This window comes from Octopus sinensis, linkage group LG11 (assembly GCF_006345805.1).
Source record: "Octopus sinensis linkage group LG11, ASM634580v1, whole genome shotgun sequence".
In the NCBI taxonomy this organism is placed as follows: domain Eukaryota; kingdom Metazoa; phylum Mollusca; class Cephalopoda; order Octopoda; family Octopodidae; genus Octopus; species Octopus sinensis.
This window is the reverse complement of record NC_043007.1, coordinates 37759070-37772506: the sequence shown is the minus strand read 5'-3', so window position 1 is coordinate 37772506 and position 13437 is coordinate 37759070. Positions and strand designations below refer to the sequence as shown.

General features: G+C 38.8%; 1 protein-coding gene across 5 annotated transcripts in view; it reads left to right on the top strand.

Moving 5' to 3' along the window:
* LOC115216997 (LIM and calponin homology domains-containing protein 1-like) overlaps positions 1–13437 on the top strand; it is a 294506-nt gene that overhangs the window by 223555 nt on the left and 57514 nt on the right. For 4 of the 5 annotated variants that reach the window (XR_005001247.1, XM_036507360.1, XM_029786512.2 and 1 more), the window contains 3 exons: positions 283–358; positions 5100–5672; positions 7583–7630. Coding sequence is in view for 4 of the 5 variants with exons in the window: in XM_036507360.1 (XP_036363253.1) it covers positions 283–358; positions 5100–5672; positions 7583–7630 (697 nt within the window). In the remaining variant the exon portion in view is untranslated. The remainder of the gene's footprint in view (positions 1–282; positions 359–5099; positions 5673–7582; positions 7631–13437) is intronic. The other variant, XM_036507362.1, reaches the window with a different exon arrangement.

Genomic DNA, 13437 nt, shown 5'->3' with positions numbered 1-13437 from the left:
ATGATTGAAACGTGTATAAGCTAAAAGATAAAAAAATATAAAATATATTCTAGAAGATATTGGTATCTCTTCTATCTTCAGGCACAAATTAGTGAACCAATCCATCAGCCACTTAATAAAACTTCAATTTGTACCCAAATTTTTATCTTCCTGTCTATGTATTTTAATTTTTATCCAGTTTGAATTTGCACCTGGTGTTATTCAAGACAATTGGAAGAACATTTCTCATTGAATATTTCTCTCACTTGTCTTTCATCTTTTTTTTGGTTTCTTTATTTTCAGAGAGAAACGGAAGAGTTTTAAAAATTTTAATTCCTTAGACGATGGTACAGAAAATAACAGTTTACCTGCCAGTGATGTAAGTGCGCATACATACATACATAAAACACACACAACATACATACACACTGACACACACAACATGCCATACAGACACACACAACATGCCATACAGACACACACAACATGCCATACAGACACACACAACATGACATACAGACACACACAACATGACATACAGACACACACAACATGACATACAGACACACACAACATGACATACAGACACACACAACATGACATACAGACACACACAACATGACATACAGACACACACAACATGACATACAGACACACACAACATGACATACAGACACACACAACATGACATACAGACACACACAACATGACATACAGACACACACAACATGACATACAGACACACACAACATGACATACAGACACACACAACATGCCATACAGACACAACAACATGACATACAGACACACACACATGCCATACAGACACACACAACATGACATACAGACACACACAACATGACATACAGACACACACAACATGACATACAGACACACACAACATACCATTCAGACACAGACACACACAACATGACATACAGACACACACAACATACCATACAGACACACACAACATGACATACAGACACACACAACATGACATACAGACACACACAACATGGCATACAGACACACACAACATACCATTCAGACACACACAACATACCATACTGACACACACAACATACCATACTGACACACACAACATACCATACAGACACACACAACATACCATACTGACACACACAACATACCATACTGACACACACAACATACCATACAGACACACACAACATACCATACAGACACACACAACATACCATACTGACACACCACATACCATACTGACACGCACAACATACCATACAGACACACACACAACATACCATACTGACACACACAACATACATACAGACACACCACAACATACCATACAGACACACACAACACCATACTGACACACACAACATACCATACAGACACACACAACATACATTCAGACACACACACATACCATACAGACACACACAACATACCATTCAGACACACACAACATCCATACAGACACACACAACATACCATACAGACACACACAACATACCATACAGACACACACAACATACCATACTGACACACACAACATACCATACAGACACACACAACATACATACACACACACACAACATACCATACAGACACACACAACATACCATACTGACACACACACATACCATACTGACACACACACATACCATACTGACACACACAACATGACATACAGACACACACACAACATACCATACTGACACACAACATACCATACTGACACACACAACATACCATACTGACACACACAACATGACATACAGACACACACAACATACCATACTGACACACACAACATGACATACAGACACACACAACCATACAGACACACACAACATACCATACTGACACACACAACATACCATACTGACACACACAACATGACATACAGACACACACAACATACCATACAGACACACACAACATACATACTGACACACACAACATACCATACGACACACAACACATACCATACTGACACACACAACATGACATACAGACACCACACAACATACCATACAGACACACACAACATACCATACTGACACACACAACATACCATACTGACACACACAACATACCATACTGACACACACAACATGACATACAGACACACACAACATACCATACAGACACACACAACATACCATACTGACACACACAACATACCATACTGACACACGCAACATACCATACTGACACACACAACATGACATACAGACACACACAACATACCATACTGACACACACAACATACCATACTGACACACACAACATACCATACTGACACACACAACATACCATACTGACACACACAACATGACATACAGACACACACAACATACCATACTGACACACACAACATACCATACTGACACACACAACATGACATACAGACACACACAACATACCATACTGACACACACAACATGACATACAGACACACACAACATACCATACTGACACACACAACATACCATACTGACACACACAACATACCATACTGACACACACAACATACCATACAGACACACACAACATACCATTCAGACACACACAACACAATGTACAGACACATGTAATGCAGCATAATGCACAGGTAATGCAACATACGAGTGCATGCAATGCAGTGTACAGGTGCATGCAACACCACATACATGTGCACGCAATATAACAGGCACATGCCCTACATCATGCAGGCACACACCACGCAGCATACAGACATACAACACTCACAACATACACGCAATAAACTTTTTTCACTATCATGGGGTCTTAGACTCACATTCACAGCATGGCCTCTCAAGAAAGTATCTTCTACAACAGCCTTGTGAATGAAATTATGTTGGTAGAAACTCTGTGGGAAATCTGTCACTTGAGCTGCACTTGTTATTCAAAGGATCGATTTTGTTCATGTACGGTCCATCCTGTCGGTTTATGCACACTTTTTTGTGTATCAAATTTCACTCCCATGCTCAGGTGGTCAAGACACTTGTATAAGATGCCACTCCATAGGATCAAATCCAGCAATGATTGCAAACTAAACTTCTTAGTTATTTGGTAATACCTGTACTCTAGACACATACTTACACTCATTCTCCCTTAGCTCCTCCCCCTCTCTCTCGTGCACACAATTATACATGGTACTATGGAACGTCACAATTTATCCCTCACTTCAAGGACAACTAATAAATGAACTGAGAAGGGAACCAATTTGTCCTCACCATTTAGCTTTGTAAAACTGATATATATACATCCTCTCTAAGTTGATACAAAATATGGATGACTTTCTCATTCCTTATCCTTTTGAGAGCATAGAGGAGTCTATGGAATTCTCATTGGAAAGATGTACTCCTAAGCAAAATTTCAGCTGTCTAGTTGCAAAACTGCAGCCTATAACTTTGAGAGAAAAAAAATACATACTTTTTTTATATATAGGCACAGGGGTGGCTGTGTGGTAAGTAGCTTGCTAACCAACCACATGGTTCCGGGTTCAGTCCCACTGCGTGGCATCTTGGGCAAGTGTCTTCTGCTATAGCCCCGGGCCGACCAATGCCTTGTGAGTGGATTTGGTAGACGGAAACTGAAAGAAGCCTGTCGTATATATGTATATATATATATAAGTGTGTGTGTGTATATGTTTGTGTGTCTGTGTTTGTCCCCCTAGCATTGCTTGACAACCGATGCTTATGTGTTTATGTCCCCGTCACTTAGCAGTTCGGCAAAAGAGACCGATAGAATAAGTACTGGGCTTACAAAGAATAAGTCCCGGGGTCGATTTGCTCGACTGAAGGCGGTGCTCCAGCATGGCCGCAGTCAAATGACTGAAACAAGTAAAAGAGAGTATATCAAGATAATTACATTACATCTTAAACACTTTAAACATTTAATCAAAAGATGTAACATTATTTTTATTGTTATTATTCTGCTGCTCTTCACCATCCTGCCTCCTTTTTCTGCATTTTCAGTCATCTCTTCTCCCCTAACTCATCTCTTTGATCACCCTCAACCCCACCTATTTTCTACAGTTGTTGCTTACCCTTCCCTACTCTCCTTACATATCATCCCTTATCACTTGTTCATCGTAGTATTTACCTTCTTATCCATACTCTATCTTTCACCTTCCCCTGCATTCTTGCAAATTCTATTCACCTTATAACTTGAGAGCCCTCCCTGACACCTCGTCACCCCTATTTTTATCTCCCTCCAGTTCCACCTGGTCACTCCCATCCTCTTTTTTATAATGTAAGTAGCTGTCTAGCTCCCTTACAGCAAGAAACTTGTTTTGAACCCTTTTCTCTCACTTTGACCCCTTGTCCCCTGGCATAAAGCTGTCGCGCTCTCTCTCTACTGTAGCTACAAGAAGAGGAAGGATCTTAGTTTTATTGGCTGCATGGCAACCTCAATATTGGTGGTGTTATAAAAAAATAAACATCCACTTCTTGCTGTAAAGTGATTAGTGTTAGGAAAGGCATCTAACCATAAGTATCAGGCCAATGCAGACACTGGAGCATGCTGCAGTTTTTGGATCCATTGGATCCTGTTAAACCATCCAACCCATGTCATCATGAAATCATCATCATCATCGTTTGATGTCCACTTTCCATGCTAGCATGGGTTGGACGATTTGACTGAGGACTGGTGAACCAGATGGCTGCGCCAGGCTCCAATCTGATCTGGCAGAATTTCTACAGCTGGATGCCCTTCCTAATGCCAACCACTCCGAGAGTGTAGTGGGTGCTTTTACATGCCACTGGCATGAGGGGCGGTACTGGCAACGGCCATGCTCGAAAATGGTGTTTTTTACATGCCACCTGCACAGGAGTCAGTCCAGCGGCACTGGCAACGACCTTGCTTGAATGTTTTGTTCACGTGCCAGTAAGGTGACGCTGGTAATGATCACGCTCAAATGGTGCTTTTTACGTGCCCACCGGCACGGAAGCCAGTCAGCTCTCTGGCAGTGATCCCGCTTGGATGGAGCTGTTAGCACTCCACTGGCATGGGTGCCAGTCATCGAATTTGGTTCAGTGTGAACATTAAATGATGATGATCTTCCTTTCTGATTTGTTTTGTCTAATAAATGTCTTGTCTGTTTTGTTGGTTTCATTTGACAGAGTTTCCAAAATGAAAATGTTTCGAGAAAAGGTGATGCTACAACAGTGTCAGAAACATCAATCAGCTCCAAACGTGAGAACACTGTGATAAAGAATGAAAAAAGTGATGCCATCGAAGACAACAGCAAGAACAACAGAAGCAACAGGACCAGTGGCAACTACAACAACAATGCCGCCAGCAACACGAACAACAACAACATCACTGATAATTTCGAAGATGACGTGTTTGCAGCCAACACAACAGAAGAACCAGTGTTGAAACTGTCAGAGGTGAAAAGTGTTGAGAGTGTAAGGAGCCCCAGGACCAAGAATGATGTTGAAGCAAACAACTTGAAAAACATTGAACAAACTGCAAGACTGGAGGAGAAGCAACAACCGCTGCCCTCAGTGGAGTCTCCTTCATTAGCGCCACCACCTCCATCATCACCACCAGACAGCCGAGGAAAGCAGCAGCAACAGCTATTGCAGAACGAACTGCCTCATCAATCCAAAAGCAATGAGCTGCATTCTGAAAGCGGCCCCACCGTTTCATCTACTCCAGTGGAGAGGATTTCTTCTCCAAGACCTGATAAGGTAGGTTAAGTAAAATTGTTGTTTGTCAACTTGATTGTGACTGTATGAAAATGTAAACCTGGAATGGAGGTTAAGTGAAGTCAAAAGAGGAAACAGTAATTACACTGTGTAGCAGGAATTTTGTCTTTGGATAGCAACTATTATTTCCTATTTGCTTACCCCATAGAAAGTATGAAAAATGGCTAATATTTCCTTCAAACTTTGCTTTTGTTACATTTATTCAAACTCCAAAGAATCCCTCTCAGCACATGGCTATGATGTTCCCCAATACTCATGATCAGAGATGCACATATTGTCAGCCACTACTCAGTACTGAATTTGTCTGAAATATTATGGAAAATAGGTCGGTTTCTAAACATTGATGTCCAGGTCACAAAAGCAAAGTTGAAAGGGAATGATAATCATTTTCTTTGATTTCTAGGTAGAAGCAAATACGAAATTACACTTACTGATCAAAGACAAAAAAAAATATAAAAATTCTGTTGCACAGTGTTATTAGAATAATCTTGGTGGTAGTAGTTTTTGATACTGATGCTTAAACTCCTAAGGAAATACACTATCTAGCTTTTGATATGAAACAATTTGAAAAATAATCAAGAATTTGAAAGAGTTTAGTAAAATAAATAACTTTTTCGCTTTTGTGGAAGTATGGTTTTTTTTCTGCATCACTTGTCATTCTTCAGCCTATACCAGGTTTTGGCCACTCATGAAGAATGAATCTACATACATATCTGTGTATGTTGGGTGTGTGTGTCTGTCTATGTTATACACACATGTGTTTATAGAAAGATATATTCATAAATAAGTATGCATACTTGTGTGTGTGTGTGTGTGTGTGTGTGTGTGTGTGCATGTGCGTGTGGCTGGATGGATCATTTGAAATAATTTGAAAATAGGTAAGAATTTGGAGGAGTTTAGTAAACTAACTTTTCCATTTTTAAGCTGTTCCTTTCTTAGTGGAAATTAGGGACAGGGTCTGTGACTCATCCAGACATTCTGCATTGAAAATACAAGTGTTCTGGTTTTATTTACTTTTTTCATCAAATTTCTTAGAAAGAATTTCATATGTGCTCTAACAGTGTTTAGAACCATAAATTTCTTAAATCTTTCTGTAACATTTCTAGAACTCTAGTCTTGTCTTCAGGATGATTTAACATTAGTGCCTCTCTATAGTAAATAGGGACAATGTATCTGTTTATTTATATCAAGGTGCACGAGCGACTGTGTGGTAAGTCGCTTGCTTACCAATCACATGGTTCAGTCCCACTGCATGGCACCTTGGGTAAGTGTCTTCTACAATAGCCTCAGGCCAACCAAAGCCTTGTGAGTGGATTTGGTAGATAGAAACTGAAGGAAGCCCGTCGTATATATATATATGCGAGTGTGTGTGTCTGTGTTTGTCCCCCCACCCATCGCTTGACAACCAATGTTGGTGTGTTTACGTCCCTGTAACTTAACAGTTTGGCAAAAGAGACCGATGGAATAAGTACTAGGCTTACAATGAATAAGTCCTGGGGTTGATTTGTTCGACTAAAGGCTGTGATCCAGCTTGGCTGCTGTCAAATGACTGAGACAAATAAAAGAAAAAAAAGAATATGAATGTATAAACATACATAGATAGATAGATACACACTTGCATGTATGTTTATACATACAAACATGTACACAGATGTAGCTATTTGATTTTAAAGAAAATCTTAATAAATACAAGGGAGGTAGACAGCTTAAAAGGAAAGGATAAAGTTAAAGAACTAGGTGAAGATTTCATGACTACCGACATTTAAGTCACATTAGGAAAAGTAATAAAAAACAACAACAAAACCCACAGGAATCCTAATTAGTAAAATGCAGCTGGATGTTGGTGACATGCAGCAAGGGTTTTATTTGTGTCAGTTTTGTTTTTCCTAAAGGTCGATTCTTCTGAAACTGATGAAGGATGGATTAAAGATGAGTGTGAGGTAAGATGGTAGTAAGAAATTAATTCCTTTGTTCTTGTGTGACTTTTTTTTCCCCCCATCTTTCTTTGCTCACCTCAGGTAACAGAAACATCTTTTGAAAAAAATGCTGAAATTTAAATTATAAATTATTTGGTACATGTAAACAAATGTTTATTGTGTTTGACGATAGTATTATCTATGCTATGTATATCCATTTGAAGACCCGTGGTCTACTAGTTAGGATGTTAGGCTCATTGTGGATTTGTGTCTTGGACTAAGCAGCATCATGTGCTCTTTGAGTAAGGTATGAAAAGGGGCTAATATTTCCTTCAAACCTTGCTTTTGTTACATTTGTTCAAACACCAAAGAATCCCACTCAACACATAGCTATGATGCTTCTCCAGCATTCCTACTCATGATCAGAGATGCACATATTATCAGCCTCTAAGGGACATGCACAAGTAACCATGATCAAGCAACTGACAAGCAAATTTGTGGTCTTGAGCTGTGGGTTGACCCTGTGATGGATCGACGTCCCAGTTAGAGGGGAGGTCTTGTACTTCCAGTTGTCTAAAGTTTCTGAAATCCAGATAAGCTCCAGCATCGTGAACCAGTATGTTTGAGCTAGAATTTATGCAAATCTATACTGTTTCAATTAGTTTGCTTCTCATTTATCATCAAAGGTCTTATTCTTGAGTTTATGCATAGTACCAACCATTTGAACTAAGAACCTTTATTTCCAAATCAAGATTAATAAGGTTCTTATCCACCAGACATCTCTGTGTACTGATCAAAAAATAGTGTAAATGCAAATAGAAATATTTAAATTTTTAATGATGAGGTTAACCTTATGAAAAACTATAATTTTATTAAAAGCAACTCATCAAAGACACCTAGATACGTTTAAAGCTATTTATTCAAGTTTTAAGAATATTGCTGACAGCTGTTTTGCCAGCATGATGAAATAACAAAGGATCACCATTTGCACTATAACTTAGATGATGAAATCTCTTGATCTTTATCTCTCTCTTCTGTGCATGACTAAATACATAAGTGTTCTGTTTAGAAGAGTGGAACTAATTGTAGAATACATCAGTGGATAAAGTATTGGACTATCACTTGTTCGTATTATATCATTTACATATTACATAGCTTCTAGCATTTTATTGTGTCTTTGTACAGGACAATTCAGTCTGAATAAATTACAAGTTCAGACTAGCGCTCTGTCCTGGGACCTACCTACCTAACCAACCAACCAACCAACCAACCATCCATCCATCCATCTACCCACCCATCCACCCAGCCACCCATCCATCCAGTTTTTATTTGGAAGATCATCAAGTAGTAGGTGAACATATTGTTGGTAAAGAGTATATATATTGTAGTCTTTACACAGTGGCTTGTTTCACCATAAAATGTATAAACTCATCAACTATATTGTTGCAACTATTACATAGTGCTGCTAGAAACTATGGATTACCAACAACTCATTATTACATATTTGATGCATAATGAATTTTAAAGTTGGTATTGGACTATTAAATTTAAGAGTTGCTGCAACTTTAGGCAAGGGACATAACTCTGCATGTCTCTGGATGGCAATAGCTTCCATCTGCACCTTGCACATAACAGTTAATGGATTAATGGTATGTAACAAAAGTGTTTAGCTGTAAAAAAAAAACATAGTAATAAAAAAAAATTCTTCAAAATCTACAAAAGACCATCCCATCGATGGCTTTTTTTTTTTTGCAACTGCTGACATTTCATTTCTTTGTAACAGTTGCTTTTGCAATAGGACACATTACTGCATTGACATTATCATTTTATGTCCACTTTTCATGCTTGTATGAGTTGGCAGGACCCGCCTAGTCTGAGTCACCTGTGATTACTAGCCACTGCTTCCATAGATTCGTCCTTAGATGTGTCATTTGACTCGGTTTCTGTGGTTGGATACCCTTACTATGGCCAACCACTTTACAGAGGTGATGGGTGGCAACAGGAGTGGCCTAGAAAGGATCAGATAATGGTATGAGTAGGTATTAGGTAGCAATGGAGGTGACCTAGAGAGGAAAGAGTGATGGCTGCACAACAGAAAGGTGAGACTATTGTGTGTTGGACAGAAGAATGAAGGTGGTCTGATGCTATCTCTTAAACCTATGAAGGGCAAGAATCAAGATGCTGAGGAGTCATGAGAATGATACAGTTAACAGAGATGGTGAGGAGATGATAGGATGTTATGATTTAAGGCGGCGAGCTGGCAGAAACGTTAGCACGCCGGGCAAAATGCGTAGCCGTATTTCGTCTGCCGTTATGTTCTGAGTTCAAATTCCGCCGAGGTCGACTTTGCCTTTCATTCTTTCGGGGTCGATTAAAATAAGTACCAATTACGCACTGGGGTCAATGTAATCAACTTAATCCGTTTGTCTGTCCTTGTTTGTCCCCTCTGTGTTTAGCCCCTTGTGGGTAATAAAGGCATAGGATATTATGATTTAGAAGAGTGCACAGTTGACAGAAGAGAGAGGAGAGAATGCAAGATGAGGGAAAATAATAGTGCAACCTTTTGTTGTTCAGTCAAGGTGCGCATAAGCAACATTGCAAGGCCTGGTTGTGAATCACACAACAGCTATGGGATCACTATAGTTCTCTTTTACTGATGCCAGTAAAATTTCAATGAAATTTTTTTGGGGAAGATAAATTTTACTAAATTAAATCAGATTCTTATTTTCTGTTTCTGTTACCCTGATGCCAGTGAAGTAAGAAGGATGCAAACTTCTTTTCTTTCATAGTTGGAAATTGCAGGAGTTGTGCAGTGTTGTAGCCTTGTAGGTTTCCACTGCTTCTTAAAAGTTCTGTTGATCTTGTTATTTCTGTAGTGGCTGATGCATCACATAACCATGCAGTTAGTTGCTTTCTTGTTTTATGTATTGTGTTTGTTATTGTTTTTTTTATTTCACATCGTTTGCTATTGTTTTTAACTTACACTGCATCCATTTGTTTTCTTTCTTTTTGTGTGTTTTTGTTTTTAACCCTTTTAGCATAACACTAACTGTTATGTATATATGTATATATATATATATTTATATATATATATATATAATATATATATATATATATATATATATATATATATATATATATAAATAGATAGATAGATTTAAGCCTTTGTTCATGTTAGTGTAGATTTGACAGTTATGCAAATTTAAACTTTTGCATGAATTTGTTTGTTGTTATTGCTTAACCACAATTATTCTTGATTGTGCTGACATATAGCAGAAGATTTTCCAACATTGTTTTCTTTTTTAGTCATAGTGTATCTAGGAATACATTATCCAATACGATTTTTTTTGCAAAAATTATGTGATTTGAATGAGACATAGCTGCTACTTTTTGCAGATCTTGTGACTGCATAGAGTTTTTTTTCCCATCAGCATTTGCATTTATTTATAACAGAGTGAACTGATGAACCATTTGTGTCAAACAAATGCTACCATGTTTAGCATAGATAAGGCTATTGGCAAAATTCGATGTGGGATTATCCTCTTACTGCCAACCTTTTGACAACAATTCTGTTTCTGCTTCACTCATATATATATTTTTAAAAAATGGTTTTGTGGTGAGCTACAAAACTATAAAAGGTTGGGGGCAATGATTAGTTTACTTCTTCACCAGGTATCACTGGAGAGAAAGAATAATGAAAAACAAAAAAGGAGATAAATGGACAGAGAGAGAGCCATCATTCTTTTGAAAGATTGGTGAGTGATGTAACATGGGTCAGGTATGTGTGTTGACTGTAACTCCAAGATGGCATTTTGAAGGGTTTTTTTAAGATGCCTTGATCCTTTTCAAGTGTTTGTCTGCCATATATATTTTTGTGTTTCATTATATACACACACACATATATATATATTAAACTGACCCGCCATTAGTTTCAACAGTGTTTTCCAGTTGTTTCATCAATTGTATCATCTACTCATTGAATGACAGCAGCAAATGTATCAAAGGCAGCGAGCTGGCAGAACCGTTAGCACGCCGGGTGAAATGCTTAGTGGTATTTTGTCTCCCGCTACGTTCTGAGTTCAAATTCCGCCGAGGTTGACTTTGCCTTTCATCCTTTTGGGGTCGATTGAATAAGTACCAGTTATGCACTGGGGTCGATATACTCGACTTAATCCCTTTGTCTGTCCTTGTTTGTCCCCTCTGTGTTTAGCCCCTTGTGGGTAGTAAAGAAATAGGTATTTCGTCTGCTGCTACGTTCTGAGTTCAAATTCCGCTGAGGTTGACTTTGCCTTTCATCCTTTCGGGGTCGATTGAATAAGTACCAGTTACACACTGGGGTCGATATAATCGACTTAATCCGTTTGTCTGTCCTTGTTTGTCCCCTCTGTGTTTAGTCCCTTGTAGGGAGTGAAGAAATAAGAAGCAAATGTATCCCATATACACTTGTACCTGGAATATAATCTTCAGGCAGAATTCATGTGATGAGGCAGGCCCTTTGAATTACAGGTACTCTGCAGCCAACAGGCTGGCACACACAGATTCCATGTATTAAATTTCACTCAGAAGGCTTGTGTTAACTTGGGGTAATAGGAGAACACATTTACCCAAGTGCTCCTCAGAAGAATTGAACACAGGTCTTCATGATCTCAAAGCATTCATGTAAATCATTCAGTGATGGCTGTGTCCACATATATTGAGTGAACCTTCCTCCATACAATTCACACACATACATATATATATATGCATGTATAAATATACACACTTGCACACATACACTCACGTAACATTCTCGCATGGGTTCATATGCTTATAGTCTTTGTAGATGAATTTTGATGTATTCCACTTGTTCTAGTCAGGTTTTTTGCTTGTTCTGGCATTTGTATAGCATGACATTTCACTTTCCCTATTTGTTCCTTTCGTCTCCTCATTTTCATACATTTGTGTATATAATTCAACACCATGATCAATAAGTATCCGGACTGTTGCTATAGTAATAAAGCTAAAACATGGAGAGTGAAGCTGCTTGGCACAGATTGACCTTGAACTTTGTTGTGCATGTGCATTAAGTTTTAATGTTCTAGCTCACTTCTGCTGTTTACAGCAATGCTTGGAAGGAAGGTATGTAGTGTGTGATCATCGCATTGAACATGACAGAGAAAGTTGAGCAGAGAATCTGATTCAAATTTTGCCCAAAAGCTTGGAAATACCTGCTCAGAGGCCTACAAAAAGTTTTCATCATTCGCAACACCATCAAGAAGATCTTGTACAAGTGAAACCCAAGTCTACTTTTGGTGTCTGCCAAAAGCAGTTTTGGCACAAACTTGGCGGACACATGTCTCATACCCAAATCTTCAGTGATAATGAATTGAACTGAACCATAACTAATCTGCACATCCTCTGATCACTTATGGATGGTGATTCAACGATTTCCCACTCACAGCTGCATGCACATCTGCGATGTTTTTCTCAGTTCTGCTGGTTGGTCTCCCAGAATGTGTGTCAATATTGTCATTTTTACAGCCATCTTGGAAATGTCTGAACCATTTGCACACTTATGTGCAGCCCATACACTCCTCTCCATACACTTTCTGCAACTTTGCATAGGCCACTGAGTAGGTATTGCCATGACAACTTTCTCCGTCATGGTCAGTGTGACGCTCACATGCTACACACCTTCCTTCTAAGCACTGCTGTAAACAGCGGAGATGAGCTAGAATGCTAAAACTTTGTGTGCATGCACAGCAGTGCTGAAGGTTAATCTGTGCCAAGTGGCTTCACTCTCTGTGCTTTAGCTTCATTTCTATGGTAACAGTCCGGATACTTATGGATCA